The sequence below is a fragment of the Phyllobates terribilis genome, unplaced genomic scaffold, assembly GCF_046119375.1.
Source record: "Phyllobates terribilis strain yellow unplaced genomic scaffold, ASM4611937v1 Scaffold_2__4_contigs__length_985480577, whole genome shotgun sequence".
In the NCBI taxonomy this organism is placed as follows: domain Eukaryota; kingdom Metazoa; phylum Chordata; class Amphibia; order Anura; family Dendrobatidae; genus Phyllobates; species Phyllobates terribilis.
The window spans coordinates 910117896-910136777 of NW_027362762.1; the positions used below are offsets into that span (position 1 = coordinate 910117896).

The 18882-nt window shown below is 40.4% G+C and overlaps 1 protein-coding gene across 2 annotated transcripts in view; it reads left to right on the top strand.

Annotated features, from left to right (window-relative positions):
* The window catches only part of CHODL (chondrolectin), a 161964-nt gene extending 143408 nt beyond the window's left edge, over positions 1-18556 (top strand). The window contains exons 3-7 of one of the 2 annotated variants that reach the window (XM_073670814.1): positions 657-814; positions 10101-10148; positions 13524-13607; positions 13970-14072; positions 18022-18556. In XM_073670814.1, the coding sequence (XP_073526915.1) occupies positions 657-814; positions 10101-10148; positions 13524-13607; positions 13970-14072; positions 18022-18106 (478 nt within the window). In that variant the 3' untranslated portion in view covers positions 18107-18556. The remainder of the gene's footprint in view (positions 1-656; positions 815-10100; positions 10149-13523; positions 13608-13969; positions 14073-18021) is intronic. The other variant, XM_073670813.1, reaches the window with a different exon arrangement.
* The last annotated feature ends 326 nt before the right edge of the window (positions 18557-18882 follow it).

Consider the following 18882-nt stretch of genomic DNA (forward strand, 5'->3'; position numbering starts at 1 on the left):
GAATTCTTAGTTAACACATCATGTTTTTTTTTTGTTCAGGATTTTGTGCTTTGCATGTTTTTTTTGCAAAATAGAGCATGTCACTTCTTTCAGCGTTTTTTCAGCGCTGTTCACCCATTGGAAGTAATTTGTAGTGAAAAACTCTGAAAAAATGGCTAGTGTGAACATAGCTATCAGGTTTTGCTGAGTTTTTAGTGAAAATAAGCAAGTACAGCAGTATGTGAAACTCATATATTATTGTGATTTTACCATCTTGTCTTGGTCACTGAGATGGTAGTTTGTATTATTACAGTGTAATTAAATTAGTGAGGGTAAACATTGACTGTGAGATTGAACTATACCTATGGCCCAGGCAGGTGTGAAATTGAACAATGCCTGAGCAACTCAATGGCAGACCCCATAATGTGAAAGTAAATAGTATCATACAAACTCAATGCACTACTGGTGTCTTAGGTAAAGTATTCCTGAACAATTCACCTCCCCCACTGTACATTTTAAATTCTGGTTAATATGGTTTCACATATGTCTTGCATTGATGACCTGTGTTCATTCTTCTGTGGTGGAAACAAAGCTGAACTTTAAACTGTATGTCATTTTTGTTCATGACACACTGCTTTTAAGTACATATAAGTTTAAATATTTGTGTATATTGGCAGGAACTGGTATGCAGATGAGCCATCTTGTGGTAGTGAAGCATGTGTCGTCATGTATCATCAGCCAACAGCAAATCCTGGTATTGGAGGCCCTTATCTTTACCAGTGGAATGATGACCGGTGTAATATGAAGCACAATTTTATATGTAAATACCCCCCTGGTAAGTGAATTTACATTCTTCACCTTTTTTTCATTATAGTTTATATTATCGTCATTATTTGTTGTGTTTTACTTGAATATGCAGTACAGACCAAAAGTTTGGACACACCTTCTCATTTAAAGATTTTTCTGCAATTTCATGACTATGAAAATTGTACATTCACACTGAAGGCATCAAAACTATGAATTAACACATGTGGAATTATATACTTAACAAAAAAGTGTGAAACAACTGAAAATATGTCTTATATTCTAGGTTCTTAAAAGTAGCCACCTTTTGCTGTGATGACTGCTTTTCACACTGTTGGCATTCTCTTGATGAGCTTCAAGAGGTTGTCACCGGAAATGGTCTTCCAACAATCTTGAAGGAGTTCCCAGAGATGCTTAGCACTTGTTGGCCCTTTTGCCTTCACTCTGCGGTCCAGCTCACCCTAAACCATCTCGACTGGGTTCAGGTCTGGTGACTGTGGAGGCCAGGTCATCTGGCTTTTACCCCATCACTCTCCTTCTTGGTCAAATAGCCCTTACACAGCCTGGAGGTGTGTTTGGGGTCATTGTCCTGTTGAAAAATAAATGATGGTCCAACTAAACGCAAACCGGATGAAATAGCATGCCGCTGCAAGATGCTGTGGTAGCCATGCTGGTTCAGTATGCCTTCAATTTTGAATAAATCCCCAACAGTGTCACCAGCAAAGCACCCCCACACCATCACACCTCCTCCTCCATGCTTCACGGTGGGAACCAGGCATGCCGAGTCCATCATTTCACCTTTTCTGCGTCGCACAAAGACACGGTGGTTGGAACCAAAGATCTCAAATTTGGACTCATCAGACCAAAGCACAAATTTCCACTGGTCTAATGTCCATTCCTTGTGTTCTTTAGCCCAAACAAGTCTCTTCTGCTTGTTATCTGTCCTTAGCAGTGGTTTCCTAGCAGCTATTTTACCATGAAGGCCTGCTGCACAAAGTCTCCTCTTAACAGTTGTTGAAGAGATGTGTCTGCTGCTAGAACTCTGTGTGGCATTGACCTGGTCTCTAATCTGAGCTGCTGTTAACCTGAGATTTCTGAGGCTGGTGACTCGGATAAACTTAAGGCCCCGTCACACATAGCGACGCTACAGCGATCCCGACAACGATACTACCTGTCAGGGATCATTGCTGCGTCGCTATGTGATCGCTGGTGAGTTGTCAAACAGGTAGGCTCACCAGCGATTAGGGGAGCAGCGACATCGTGGAAAGAATCTTTCCACGATGTTCTGCTCCTGGTAACCAGCCTGCTGAAGCAGGAGCAGGCTGGTAACCATGATAAACAGCACGTTACTAGGGGCACACGTGCACTTAGTAACCCGCTGTTTATCATGGTTACCACTCTGCTATGGTGAGCGGGAGGTTACCGCTCACTTTAGCAGGCTCGTAACCATGATAAACAGCGGGTTACTAAGTGCGCATGTGCCCCTAGTAACGCGCTGTTTATCATGGTTACCAGCCTGATCGCTGGTCCCGCTGGTCACACACAGCGATGTGTGCTGACCAGCGGGAGGGCAAAGACCAAAAAATGGTCCAGGACATTTTGCAGCGATCAGCGACCTCACAGCAGGGGCCTGATCGCTGCAAAGTGTCACACATAGCGACATCGCTGGCGAGGTCGCTGTTGCGTCACCAAAACCGTGACGCAGCAGCGATCTCGCTAGCGATCTCGCTATGTGAGACGGGGGCTTTATCCTCAGAAGCAGAGGTGACTCTTGGTCTTCCTTTCCTGGGGAAGTCCTCATGTAAGCCAGTTTCTTTGTAGCGCTTGATGGTTTTTGCAACTGCACTTGGGGACACTTTCAAAGTTTTCGCAATTTTTCGGACTGACTGACCTTCATTTCTTAAAGTAATGATGGTCACTCGTTTTTCTTTACTTAGCTGCTTTTTTCTTGCCATAATAAAAATTCTAACAGTCTATTCAGTAGGACTATCAGCTCTGTATCCACCAGACTTCTGCACAACACAACTGATGGTCCCAGCCCCATTTATAAGGCAAGAAATCCCACTTATTAAACCTGACAGGGCACACCTGTGAAGAGAAAACCATTTGCGGTGACTACCACTTGAAGCTCATCAAGAGAATGCCAAGAGTGTGCAAAGCAGTCATCAAAGGAAAAGGTGGCTACTTTGAAGAACCTAGAATATAAGACATATTTTCAGTTGTTTCACACTTTTTTGTTAAGTATATAATTCCACATGTGTTAATTTATAGTTTTGATGCCTTCAGTTTGAATGTACAATTTTCATAGTCATGAAAATACAGAAAAATCTTTAAGTGAGAAGGTGTGTCCAAACTTTTGGTCTGTACTCTAAATAAATATGACTAGCCCAGGGGATGGGGATTACTTGGTTACCCGGGCCTTTAGCCTTGGGGATGTCGCGGTGGTCGGCTCCCGGGCCCGTACCCTGGGGTCCCTCTTTAAAAGCGTGTATATTTGTTAATTTTAAGAAAGAGTTCATAATGCCACCCGTGGCGTCTGGTGAGGATCACTAGCGCCGCTCAGTCCACTGAGGCCGATGATAAGGCAGCTTGATGGTATAGCTCCCCACAGGTGGAGCTAGGCCTCAGGGCAGTGAATAACGGGGAATGCAGGACAGGCGAGACCGAGCCGGGTCAGAGCAAGAACGGGGACAGACACGATAGTCACTTCAGTACCTTTTACTGATGGAAATTCTGGCACGTCCCGGAGCACTGTAGGGTGAAGGGTGCATGTCAGGATCCTCCCCAATGAGCGGGTTTTTGGGCCTCCTGCTTCTTGCTTCTGCGTTGTAAGTTTCTGACCTGCCTGGAGCTAGGCCTAACTTTGTCTCTGTCCTGCGCTGGCTGACCTTGTGGTAGGGCCTTCTCTTGGAATGCACGCTCCCGACTTACGGGGCCTATGTGTCTCCTGGCTCTGGTACGTATCAGCACTTTAGCGATCCTGGGACTTGTAGTTCTCCAGGGATTCCAGTTGTGTCTTACTGGGTCGTGGAGATCCCGGTAAGCTTCGGACCCGGTGTCCGGTAACTGATTCGGGGTGAGCTAGTTAAGCTCCTCTGCCCCCTGTGTACTAACTCTCTCTACTCGCCTTCGGCCTACTCGGGCCCTCAATAGGCTACTCACACTAACGGCAGCTCGCCGCGCTTCACCGATCTTATGGCGCCGGCACACCTAAAGCTCACTACTCCGAGCTACGACTCAACTGGGCTCAACTCTGTATTCAGATTTGCACTAACTGAACTCTCCAGAGGAATTGCTGAATCACCAAGCTCCACTGCAGACTGACCTGTTTCTGTGTCTCACTCTGCAGGAGCTGAACTGCCTGGCTCCACCTTCCCTATTTATCTATCCCTAACGGGCTCCCTCTGGTGGCCTGAGGTGGGAGGTGGAGATGTGTGAATGGTTATGGGCTCCTCTTGTGGAGGAAACCTTCAATACACCCTTCTAGGATCTGTGATACCAAGCGCAGCTGGGCGTCACAAATACATATATACAGTCAAGGCCAAAAGGGTTGGCACCCTTGAAATTGTTCCAGAAAATGAAGTATTTCTCCCAGAAAATTATTGCAATTACACATGTTTTGTTATACACACATGTTTATTTCCTTTGTGTCTATTAGAAAAACACAAAAAAAGAAGAAAATAAAGGCAAATTGGACCTAATTTCACATAAAACCCCAAAAATGGGCCGGGCAAAACTGTTGCCACCCTTAACTTAATATTTGGTTGCACTTTCGTTGGAATAAATAACTGCAATCAATTTCATCTTATAACCATCAATAAGCTTATTACACCTCTCAATTGGAATTTTGGAGCACTCTTCCTTTGCTTCAGGTCTTTCATATTTGAAGGGCGCCTTCTCCCAACAGCAATTTTAAGATCTCCCCACAGGTGTTCAATGGGATTTAGATCTGGACTCATTGCTGGTCACTTCAGAACTCTCCAGCACTTTGTTTCCATCCATTTATGGGTGCTTCATGAAGTATGATTGCGGTCATTGTGCTGCTGGAAGACCCATGACCTAGGACGCAATCCCAGCTCTCTGACACATTGCAAGCCAAAATCCTTTGGTAATCTTTAAATTTCATGATGCCTTGCACACAGTCAAGGCACCCAGTGCCAGAGTCAGCAAAACAACCCCAAAACATCTTCTAACCTCCACCATATTTGACTGTAGGTACTGTGCTCTTTTCTTTGTAGACTTCATTCCGTTTTCGGAATGATGTGCTTTACCAAAAAGCTCTTTCTCAGTCTCAACTGTCTACAAGACGCTTTCCCAGAAGGATTTTGGTTGACTAACATGCATTTTGTCAAAATACAGTCTAGCTTTTTTATGTCTCGGTTTCAGCAGTGTGGGCCTCCTGGGTCTCCTGCCATAGCGCTTTTCATTTCATTTAAATGTTGATGGATAGTTTTTGCTGACACTGATGCACCCTGAGCCTGCAGTACAGCTTGAATTTATTTGGAACTTGATTGAGGCTGCTTATCCACCATCCGGACTATCCTGTGTTGCAATGTTTCATCAATTTTTCTCTGCCATCCGTGTCCAGGGAGATTAGCTACAGTGTTATGGGTTGTAAAGTTCTTGATTATGTTGCGCACAACGGACAAAGGAAAATCAAGATCTCTGGAGATTGATTTGTAACTTTGAGATTTTTCATATTGTTCAACAAGTTTGGTTCTAAAGTCCTTAGACAGTTCTCTTCTCCACTTTCTGCTATCAATGCCTAGTGTGGCACACACAGACATACAATGCAAAGATTGATTCAACTTCTCCCCTTTTTATCTGGTTTCAGGTGTGATTTTCATATTGCACACACCTGTTACTTACCACATGCTTGAAGGAGATTTGTTTACACACAATTTTAGAAAGGTGTCAACCCATTGTCCTCCCCATTTCTGGGGTTTTGTGTGAAATTTTGTCCAATCTGCCTTATTGTCTCTGTTTAGTATTGTATAACAAAACATGTATAATTGCAATAATTTTCTTGGAGAAATACTTCATTGTCTGGAACAATTTCAAGGGTGCCAACACTTTTGGCCATGATTTTATGTATATGTATTTATATATATAAATATATACATTGTAGGGATTTATTCTCTCAGGTAGGCATTAGGTAGCGTTCACACAATAAATGCGGTGTGGTCCAAACAGGTGCAGTTTCATTGCTTTCACAAAACTCCAAGAGATTCAAAGGTATCACAGCAAATAAACTGTTCATTTAGCAAGGCACATATGTCAGTGCAGACTTATCTGAACAGATTACAGTCTTTTCTCCCAGATCAAACATTATACACTGAAGAGGTATGGTCTTACCATGTCTCGGTATTCTCTTCAGCATGAGTTCCTGCAGCTTCTAGTGCCAAACAGAAGTATTTAACTTCTTGCACAGTTCACACTGAACAAGCTGCAGCTTCTACATGGTTCTCTCCAGCTCCAACCCACAGACTCCTTGGCTTTTCTAGCTGATCCAAGCTTGTCTCCAATCAGAAAGAAGCCCTGGCTTGTCTCTCTCCCAGCTATATGTCACATTTTGGCTGGTCACTCACCAGCAGCACACTCGACTCATTCATTATCCAGCAGACTGACACACCTAGTGAACATAGGCCCTGGTTCTTAGTTAAAGCAAGTCAAGTGTAGCTTATCAAGACCTGGAGGGCTAGGATTTATCCCTAGCCTTCCTGGCTTTGCTATATATATGTTCTTCTGTAGCTATCTAATATATATTGGCCCCAATTCATGATGATGTTTTTGACAGTTTTCTGGAGTAAAATACCTTCAAATTTAACAATTTTTTGGCAACTCAAAAATGTTGTGATGTTTGGCATTTTCACGTCAGTTCTGAAAAGTTTATTAAAATAAGCAGTGTATGGTTGGGACAGAGCGTAACTGAGTCAGTTCATCTAATTCGAGAAAATGTACGCCAATTTAATGAAATTAGAGTTGTGTGTTTTCAATAAATGGGATAACAATCAGGTGTGACTGGCAGACCTGTCTTATTTAAACAACAGGAATCTTCGATCAGCGGAACACGCTAGTGGACGCATAATATAATACGAATAAAGGTGATGCCTGAAAATCCATGAAGAAGAGTTGTTGTTGTTCATCTGGTTTGAAAAGGTTACAAAACCTTCTAAAAAAAATTGGACTTCACCAACCGACAGTCAGGCTGATTGTGTACCACTGGAGGAAATTTAAGACCATTATAATTCAGGAGGGGTCAACCAAAAAAAACACTCCAAGAAAGTGTTTAGTAGCCTACAAGGTCATAAAGAAACCCAAGGTAACTCCTAAGCAACTAAGTGCCTCTTTCACTTTAACTAATGTTCATGAGACCCCCATCAAGCATGTTTGGCAAGTGTGCAAGGAGATAGCCATTTCTCTGCAAAAAGGACATTGCTTCCCATCTGAAGTTTGCTAAAGATTATCTTCACAAGACAGAAGGATATTGGAACAATGTGTTGTAGACAGAAGAGATAAAAATAAAGCTTTTTGGTTTAAATGAGAAGCGCTATATTTCAAGAAAGAAAAACACTATATTCTACAGCATAAAAGCATGATACGATGGTGGTAGTATAGTTTGGGCCTGTTTTGCTACATCTTGGCCAGGACGGCTGCCATCATTGATGGAACAATGAATCCTGAATTCTCTCAGCAAATTCTAAATAAAAATGTCAGGATTCTATCCATGTGCTGAAACTCAAGAGAACCTTGATCATACAGCACGGCAATGACCCCAAGCACACAAGACATTCTACAAAAGAATAGTGAAAAAAGAATAAAGATAAAGTTTTGGAATGGTCAAGTCAAAGTTGAAGAGTTGAAGCGGTTCTATAGAGAGGAATGGGCTTTCAGTGTTGCAGACGTGCCAGAGCAATTATAGTAATCATTCACAGAGCTGAAAGCTATAAAGATGCCCAGTGCATCATTGCAAATACTAATAGTTAAACTGGCTAGCACCTTCTAGCTAGTGTGAACAGGTGCCAGCTGAGACAACAGTCATAAAAAATATATTGCTGCACTCTAGGTTGCTAGAATGGTAAATTTAGACAATTGGAGCTACATTACGGCTATGTAAAATAGATAAGTGCTACATTATGTACATGTGGAAATTTGGAAAAATTGAACTGCAATATTGCTCTAGAAAACTTTACAGTAGAAGGAAGATAGTTAGCACATAAATTGGCTAATGTACCTTATATGAGCCCAATAGCTAACGTCAAAGCGTACCTTGTTGTTGGGTCCCTGTCCTGATAAAAAATCCCTGTCCTGATGAAAAACCTCTCTTGGACTAAAAGACCTACACTTTTTGGGGAAGGAAGAAACCAGCTAATTAAAACCACCTATGACTGATGGGAATAAGAGTGCTGAGAAGACGGCAGCCAAGAAGCAAGAGCAGAATGCTGCCTAGTTTAGTGTGGGCCACAGTACAGACTTTGGGCGGTCCGTGCTGCAGATTAACAGCAAAATCCTCCAATTTGTTTGGAAGTGTAGGTCGCTTTAAATTTGTTTAATGGGGAATTGGAGCCCTTAATTAAATTCAAGGTATAGTAAATATGGACTTATCTGTAGTTTGGTGACAGTTCTGCTTTAAAATGTGTTTGCCAATGTCACATTTTGCATTTATGCTAAGTGTTATTTAAAGTATTTGAGATCCATATCCAGCAGCGCTGATGTAGATGGCCAATTCATCTATTACCTTCAGTACAGAAGTTCTTAAAAATGATGTCAAACTTTTTCTCGTTGGATTTTTGCGAATTGTTAAATAAGTAAAGTCTAACTAAGGCTCAATCTACATCTACACCCGAGGCTATGATAGGAGCCTTGATTGTAGAATCTGTCAAAACGTCAGAAGACAGCAGCACTTTTTTTTTTAGGTAAAGGGGTTGTCCACTATTATTGATAGTCATCAGTATAAGATCGATGTGGTGGTGCGACACACGGCACCCACACCGATCAGCTGTTTCTGGTGGCGGTGATGGCTGGGTATTATCAGTTCAGCACAGTTCTGTCAATTGTATAGTGGTCACAGAAGGGTACTGCGGATCTAACCCTATTCATTAAATAGAGGCAGATGTAAACTACCCACCTCGGCACCATCCTGGCGTAGATAGGTCATCAATATCAAACTAGTGGATGACTTCTTTAAGGGCTCATTCTGACGTCCATTGATGTCGACTCGATCTCGAACAGCAATGCACGGGCCGACTGCAGCTCTCCCGACCTGAGCATGACCGCTTCATATATTTTTAGGAGGCTGACCCACTTTGGTTAGGAGACCTGCAGCCAGTCTGTGCAATAGTGGTTCATGTTCGGGCCGATGTGCACAGAAGTCTGCATGAGCCCTAAATGACAGATGCTTGAAGATGCTGCACTTGGGAACACTGTAACGAGTGAGGTCATTTTCCTTGTATTTCCTGCCCTTCTTGACAATATCGGTTTATGATTTTTTTGCTTCTTATTTTTGGTATTTGAATGCATGCATTGTTGGTTTTTGATCGATATCTAATATGCCACAGTTTATATTTATATATTAATGTTTATTTATTTTACTATTTTATTTTAATTTTTATTACTGCTTCACTATTGTGCCTTTTTGTACTTTTATTAACTTGGCATTTGAATTGTTATAGTTGAAGGTCTTGCCTTGTATTTTATGTCTAGGGTATACGGATTACCCCTTTTAACCCCTTTTGGGTGTGTTTTTTAAGTGTTTTTAATTTGCGTCTCGTTTTGTATTTTTTCATGAAATAAATTTGCTATATATATTTTTTATTATATTTCTGGGTGTACATAGGTTTCTTTATATGTGAATCCCTCTCTTTTGTATAGTAAATGACAGACACCATGGCAGAAATCTTTTCGCCTTTTGTACCTATGATCAATTAGAGAAGCAGAAATATGAGTGCAATTGTAGATCCAGCCTACGAGGAGCCAAAATTTGCTCTAACCTAATTTGTTACATGTGGCATAATTTCCATCATTTTAATCTTCTTAAATGCATGTTTTATTATAAATTTTGCAAAGTTTTGTTTTAAATAGTCATGACAATCAGGTCCCTAATGCATATTTAGCGGCACAATACAGTAATAGGTTTATTACAGAAATACCTGCAGTACAAGCTCAGTCCTTGTCCACGTAGCTATTCACTATCTTAGGATGCTCATTGTAATCCACTTTACTTGGCATGACACAGCAAGTATAAGAGAAATTCGTGCTTGTTACATGGAGCTAACGGAGTTTCTACACCTCTTGGGCAATTCTTTTTTCTTTAACAGAAAATATCCTAGAGAAAGAATTAGGAGACAGAGCAGAGCCAGACTATGGTAAGAAACTAAAAGCCTTCCAGTTATACAGAAAGTAACCCATGATTCACCGGGCAAAAGGATAACTCAATTATTATGGACGTATTTATGGCCGAATATAAAGATGGAGAAGTAATCTCATAGAGGATAATAGTAATTGTGCATGGTTCTGAAATGTTCCCTTCTGGTTTGCTGTAATTTCATTTCCAGATTTCATGTAATGTGACAGTGAATCCAGATTTTTTTTCTTTTTGCATCTTGATTATATTGTCAGAATCTAGGGAACAGAAACGTAAAAAAATATATACATATGGACAAAACATTAGATGTCCATAACATGTTCCATAACTGTTCCATTAAGTGCCAATTGGGGGCAAGGAAACACAGTAGATTATATAGTGTTACCTTCCTTTCCGTAAGCCTCTTGCCAATTCAGTTGTGATGAGCAGTGTTGAGCGAATTTGTTCGGCATTTCAAATTCGGGTTCGTGTTCGGGGTTCCGGCTTGTTCCCGCCAAAAAATCGGCTCTGCCCATGAACATCCCTGATTTGCCACACTGTCACGCAGATGTTATCTGCATGACAACGTGACAAATCGGGGATGTTCATGGGCAGAGCCGATTTTTTGGCGCGAACAAGCCGGAACCCCAAACACAAACCCGAATTTGAAATGCCGAACAAATTCGCTCAACACTAGTGATGAGGAGGCATATATGTGAACATGTCATGCTAGAGATGAGAAAATCAATTTGAGGTGAATCAATTTCAGTCGAATTTTAGGAAATTCACACAATTTGTAATTTGATTTGAACAAATTGTCAAAAAAATGCTGCATCAGCCAGAGAAGGCTCATATTAGCTTTTCCATGGCTGAGTGGGCTTTCATAAAATGCCTTACAGTTATCATACTACATGGAATAGCACAGCCACTCATAGGGACTATCATAGCCTATGTAAAAGCAGAGGCAGGGAATATAGCAGCTATTTTATTGTGAATCTTAGAAATGGGCAAATTTATTCTAGTGGAATTGACTTCTGCTCAAATTTTATAAAACCCCGTATTCTCTTCTTTAATTCCTTTTCCGTAAATTCAGCAAAAAAAGCCAAATGGCTGACATTTTGCTGGCAAAATGTTATAAAAAAGGGGCATTTGGTCCTTTACATGTGTTCTTTCTGTTTTCACTCTGTGTATCTCTAGTGTCTTTACTCTTAGATGGGACTTCGGGGCACAATCAAGCCTTGCAGGTCATGAGGTCACGATGTCCCCTGCATTGCCATTAAGTGCAGCAATGTCTGAGGCCTGATCATGGCTGAAAGTCCCATTCTAGAGTAAAGATGCTGGAGACATAGCACTCAATGGTGGATAGAAGATACCTGGAGACCCAGACGGTTGGCCAGAAAAGTGAGCATTGAGGTATTAGGTTTTGGGATTTTTTATTACATCTTATTTTTATTATGTTTTGGGATCAGAATGGACTTCAGAACACAGTGAAGAACATTTAATTCAAAGAGAATAACTTTACTGTGAATCGAATTCCCAGTAAAATCCACGAGATTTGGCTAATTCGAACCTCATAAGATCCTCTCATCTTGAATCTGATAGTGAATCTCAATCTCGATAGTGGGAGGACATCACAGTTCATAGATTAGCATTGGAAATAGAGAGAAAAAGCATAGAACCCCGAATAAACATTACAGACAGAGAATGACAGCACAGCAGTGAAGATCACTTATCATCTGCTTATCCATAACCATATTTATTGAAGTTACTTTGACATTGCTAAGGCTGTGTTTGCATTAAAGAGCTTGAAGTGGTTCCGTAAAGTCCGAAGAGAGTTTCGTATGTCTTCTCAGGGTGATTGGAGGCTTTGCAGTACTTGTGATTTGTTGCAAATAAAATTTTTGGGAAAAATATGTCAAAGCTGTCAAATTTGAATTTCAAAAGATTCGCTTTTTCTGCTTCCTGACATAGAGCTCTGCCTTTTTCTTGCAAACACTTCTAAGGGGTGGTCAGTTTATACGGATTTTTACTGCTGCTTTTGAAAAAATTCTCATGTACAGAGGTCCCTTTATGGTGGTTGAAGGCAGGTTTTTTTTTAAACGGGTTTACCACTATTTATCAAACCCCATCTTAAGCACTATATTCCCCAAAGTAAAATAAAAATAATAGATACTCAAGTATCTGTGTCATTGCAGTGATGTAACCACAGGTTATGAGAGGGCTCTGGTGACATTGTATTTGCCACATGAGCAGGGCAACCAATCAGCGGTCGTTAACAGACTGCTTTGCTCACACTTCCAGTATTATATCAGATAGATAAGGTGGACAGCAGTGTGAGCAGCATCTTCTTGCCTCAGCACTCTTGGTATCTCCAGTATTAGATCAGATAGATAAGGTGGACAGCAGTGTGAGGAGACTCTTCTTACCTCAGCATCCCTGTTGTCTCCAGTATTAGGTCAGATAGACAGGGTGGACAGCAGTGAGAGCAGCCTCTTCTTACCTCAACAACCCTATTAGCTCCAGTATTAATTCAGTAAGACAGGATGGACAGCAGCATGAGAAGTCTCTTCCTACCTCTGCACAAATGTTATCTCTAGTGTTAAAATATTGACTGGCAGCGCATCTTTGATGAAGGCAGAAGGTGAAGCTTCCTACTGTAGATGCTCATGATATTAACATTATAGCAAAGGTTTCTGTAAGTGTAGCAAGACAAAAGCCATTTTCACATCCTCTCTAGTCAAAACAAGTGTTATTTGCTAATTACAGGTATTTACGATTTTCATAACTTTTTTTATTCATATAGAATGCCTTTAAAAACATCAATTTGTTGTTGCTCATTTTGAACAATTGGACCTATGCTAAGTTTGGCAATGGGACTCTATAATTTCATTTTATGCTTCTGCTTGGTACGCTTCTCCGGTTTCACACATCCCCATTTCATTGGTCAAGTACAGACTGCAATTTCTGGACCAGATGAGGGTCTTCTGGCCTGAACTAGCAGCATTATAGGCATATATGAGTCCCGAAATGTGAAATATGGACGTGTAAATGCTGTGCTATGGTGATGCGGCTTAAATCGCAATGCATGCAGTAGCCAATGGTATCACAAAATTTTGTCTATCAAAACCACAAAATTGCACGACAGTTGGCAGCATTATGCTGGTAATGATTTTGGACCTATGCAGCATCTGGACCATGAAGACCCAGCTTTACCCTGCATTCTTTTCCTTGAAAATCACAAAACAGCCTTATACAGTATATATAGCATGTATAGAAAAGATTGACTATAAATGTGATAATTTGTATACATATATCTAAAACTCAAAAAATGTGATTAATAATAATAATAATAATAATAATAATAATAATAATAATTTACTTTGTTTCTGACTTCTAGACCCGCTGTCTCCTGTGACCACCGATATAACTTTCGCTACAAGCAAGCCGGAGGACTCCTCTCATGTATCCATGGCAGAAACAGGTGATTTGTTTCCATTAAGTGGAAACAGCTCAGCTAAAATTCATTTGTGTGGGCGAAATGCTTACTTCATTTTCCAATAAGAGCAGCAGCATGCAGTAAATATTCCCATAATATAGTTGTCAGACTGAAGAAAAGCAGCGGCGTGTGCTGTATCTCAGAGCAGTAATTAAGGCTGTGATAGCGGCTGATCATTTATTAATTATCAATACTTTTAAAGGCTGGAATAAATATAATTATATTGCTGTTTAAGCAGAGAACATTAGATATGTGCCGCAAACTGCTGCGTGGAACAATTGAGTGGGAAGGTGGATTGTTAATATATTTTTTTTCTGTTTGCTTTCTTCTTTCTCTTCATCTTCCAGGAATTATGCCAAACCTAATCTATGTTATTATACCCACCATACCGCTGCTGCTGCTGATACTGGTGGCGTTCGGGACCTGCTGCTTCCAAATGCTACATAAAAGGTACAAAGTGTCGCTGCACAAATGTTGCTCTGTGTAAATCAGTCCCCGGGTGGAATTGTAGCTGATTTAGGTCATTATAAGGAGGAATCAGATAATTGGGATGAAGGCACAGATTATAAATTTGGAACTTTGACCATTAGAGGCAGAGTCTATACTGGAGACGATGTGTAATTCCACAAATAAATGTATTTAAGAATAATTGTAGAAGCAAAATGAGTGAAATAAAGATGTTTTGTGTTTGGAAAAATAAGGCTCATAAATCATAATCAAAATCTATCTATCGATCTCATATCTATCTATCTATCTATCTATCTATCTATCTAATATCTATCTATCTATCAATCTATCTATCGATCTCATATCTATCTATCTATCTATTATCTATCTATTATCTATCCATCTATTATCTATCCATCTATTATCTATCCATCTATTATCTCTCTATCTATTATCTATCTATCAATCTATCTATCCATCTCATATCTATCTATCTATCTATCTATCTATCTATTTATGCATGAATTCTATCTATCAAATCTATCTACAGAGCTCAGTATAAATGAGTACACCTCCTTTGAAAAGTAAGATTTTAATCAATATCTCACTAAACACATGAGCACAAGCACAATTTCCAAAATGTTGACACAACTGAGTTTCATAGAACATTTTTATAACCCATAACATAAAAGTAATGGTAATAATATAACTTTCTTTACAAAATCTTAATTTTTATTAGTTGATGTAAAAATGAGTACCCCCCACATCGAAAAACTACTATATCTAGTATTATGTATGACCTCCATGATTTCTAAGGACAGCACCCAGTCTTCTAGGCCTGGAATGAACAAGTTGGCAAAATATTGGCTCATCTATCTTTTTCCATTCTTCAACAATGGCTTCTTATAGAACCTGGATGCTGGATGGAGAGTGATGACAACTTGTCTCTTCAGAATTCTCCATAAGTGTTCGATAAGGATCAGATTAGGAGACACTTGGCCACTGAATCACTTTCACTCTGTTCTTCAGAAATGCAACAATGGCCTTAGATGTGTGTTTTGGATCATTTGGGTCTAAGAGGTAACGTCTCCTTATAGTGACATGCCTGACATGCCAGGGTAAGAAGAATCATTGGCCATGTAATGCTCCTCTGGGAATATAAATATGCAATATAACTCTTCAGAGAAACATTATCTCTTAGACCACAGTCAGAGGCCTCTCAAACAGCAAAATCATATGTCATACTTTGCACTGAGGAGGGGCAACACCCTAAAACACATCTTCAAATTGAGATTCTGGTTTGGCTTTTATTCTAAGTCATATGGCAAGGCTCATTAAAGGGTTGATAGTGACTTTTAGGATTGCTATTTCCAATAGATCGCACTAGAGTTCAAGTCCTCTTCCTCTCTGAAGAATCAATTTGCATTTTTAGATCATTGTCATGTTGGAAAATTGCAAATCTATGTAGGGCAAATAGTGATGTTATCAGTTTATCTTTCAATATGGAGGAATTCATTATAACATAATAATCAATGAAATGTAGATCCCCGAACCCAAACAGTAAATTTTGGGGTCTATACTGAACACCTATTGTCCGTGACCCCAAACACAGACTTCTCCAGGAAGTCCGTGCTACTATTCGGGTTCGGCAGCCCGAAAAAAGTTTGTTGAAAGGCTGCTGCACAGCCAGTCAACAAGCTTTGCCGGTGTGGGCACTTCTGGCTCAATCACAGCCATGACAAGTATTGGCATAGTTGTGATTGGCCGGGGCACACTGTGTAAAATCAAAAAAATGACATGCGGTCCACTCTATTTGTGCTAACCAACACAAGTAAAGCTGACAGCTGGGGGCTACAGCTCCCAGCTGTCAGCTTTATATTGCCTGGTTATCAAAAATAGAGAGGTCCCCACGCCATATTTTTAAATTATTTAAATAAATTATGTATAAAAAAGGTGTGGGGTCCCCCCCATTTTTTACAACCAGCCAAGCTAAAGCAGACAGCTGGAGGCTAATATTCTCAGACTGGGGCCAATACCTCCCCAGCCTAAAAATATCAGCCCACAGCTGCCTCAGAAAAGGCGTATCTATTAGATGCACCAATTCTAGTGCTTTGTCTGCCTCTTCCCACTTGCTCTGATGTGGTGGCAAGTGGGGTAATATTTGTGGGATTGATGTCAGCTTTGTAATGTCAGCTGATATCAAGCCAACAAGTTAGTAATTGTGAGGCGTCTATACCCCAAAATCAAATGTAATAAAAACACACACAGAAAAAAAGTCCTTTAATTGAAATAAAAACACAGACTCTTTTATTTAAACAAACACTCTCCACTCTTTTACCTATTTATTACTGTAAAATTAAAAATAATAAAACACCATATTCCTCACCTGTCTGACGATAATCGATATGTCCCACGACGTGCTCCAACTCTGCTCCATCTGGATTGCATGGCTGAGTGGTGGTATGAACACACGACTCAGCCATGAATCCAGGAGACACTGAGCTGAGCCTGACATCAAAACGTGAGTAGATTTCATAGTCGATGAACTCCAATCACCTCACTGACGTCAGCGCTCGGTGCGTGAAAACTTTCTCACGAGCGCTGACGTTAGTGAGGTGACTGGAGTTCATCGGCTATAAACTCCACTTCCCTTATTGACGTAACCGTTCAGCACTGAAGCAGGCTCAGCTCAGTGTCTCCTGGATGTAGCAGAGTTGGCCTCTTCATGGGACAAATGGATTGTCGTCGGACAGTTGAGGAATATGGTGTTTTATTATTTTTAATTTTACAGTAACAAATGGGTAAAAGAGGGTGGGGAGTGTTTCTTTCGTATAAAGGATTTTTTTTTGTGTGTGTTTTGTTCAATTAAAGGATTTTTTCACGTGTGTCTCTTTATTTAATTTTCAGAACGGGGTTGGTAATGGGGGTGTTTTACGGATGCCTCTCCATCTTCCCAGAATAATAACACCAGACCCAGCTATCAACTTTCCCTAAGCTGGTTAGGAAAATTGGAGAGGCACCTCACACAATTTTTTTCAATTATTTATTTATTCAAAAAATACATGTACAGTAAGCTCAGGCGCAGTATGTAAAAAAAGGGAATCTCCCCTAGTCTTGATAACCAGCGCAAGTAAAGCTGACAGCTGTGTGCTGCAGCCTCTAGATGTCAAATTTACCTCGGCTTTAATTAAAAATAGAGGGGTTCCACAAAATGTCGGCGCCTGTGATCGGAGTCCCTTTTTCTGTAGATTTCCTTGCAGTGGGCTTCAGGAAAATGTCCACCAAGGGCGGATTGAGATCTCAGGAGATGAGATCTAGATCTTGTGTCATGAGATCTCATCTCCTGAGATCTCAATCTGCGCATGTGCCACCTCTGGCGGTCATTTTTCCAAAGCCCACTGCAGGGAAATCTACAGGAAAGGGGACTCCGCTCACCGGTGCCGACATCTGAGAGCCCAGGCACCACAGCATCGACTGCTCCGCCCACCGCTGGCCTCCTGAAGCAGCAATCCTGCCTCCTGTGACCCCACTCCACCATTGCCGCCACCCAGTAAGCTCATTTCAGATTATAAGACGCACCCCCATTTTCCTCCCAAATTTGGAGGGAAAAAATTGTGTTTTATAATCCGAAAAATACGGTAAATATCAATGTGGTTTACCTGTAGATCTTCTACCTTTCTATATTATCTCTACTCTCAAATATATTTTTCATTAATGCTACAGAGATTTGTAATATTTCACTAAAGAACAGAGGTAAACAGGAAACTTTGGGAAGAAAATAGCTTAAAAATAAGATGCATTTTCACCTCCAGTAGTTGTAATTTAATTTAATCATGTTCCTTGTTACAAACACAGAGGAAAATAACACTAATTTACTGCTTTGTCTGAAGCGCTTCGGCTTGCTCACTATCATTCTGTAATCTTTACTTTGTATTGTGTCTCTGGCATCTAGCAAAGACCGTTCAAAGACCAGTCCAACTCAATCTACCCTGTGGATTTCCAAAGCCCCCAGGAGCGATACTACTATGGAAGTTTAACAAAACAATGACTCAAATCTCCACAATGCGAAAAATAAAGTCTCACCTTTGTATTTTGTGGATCACTAAACTTTAAAGCATCCGCTTGGAATGACTTGCTATCTCCGCAGCATCAGTATTTTGTTCTGCGAGAAGAACTAATGGCTCCCCCTAGAGGCACATTTTAAGAACACTTTTCTAATACTCATGTTTGATTCATAAATAATCCGGAACCCGAGTCTTGCTACGTTTAGAATGAAAAGGCCGATGCTTATTTTGCTGGTTGAAAATCTTCAATTACCATGCAGCCGAGGAAACGGACAATTCTTCTTTCAATTTATACGGAGAAATATTCTGTAGGTTTGACACTGTTTGCAATGAGAATGGTTGATTTTGTTATCCTGTTCCTTCTGTATTGTACTTTTTGATGAACATTAAAGTCTATTGCTATGAATGTGTATTGTAAGAAATAACCCTAAATTATCTTTGCATAAAGATTTCATAGAAAAGATGTGTTTGCATGTTAATCCGTCTCCCCAACATAGTGATACATTTATGAAGAAGCCAATATCCACCTTTAGAAAGGAATCCGTCTGCTTTTGCCTTCATTAATCCTGTATCCTTTCTAGTAAAAAATAAGAAAAAAACCTTGTGGTGGGAGCTGTCACGAAGACCAGGATGAGAAGCTGCAGAAACACAATGATCATTTATTAAAAGACAGCAACGCTTTTCGAAATCGATCTGATTTCTTCTTCAGATCTACTTTAAAATGCGTTGCTGACAATTAATAAATGATC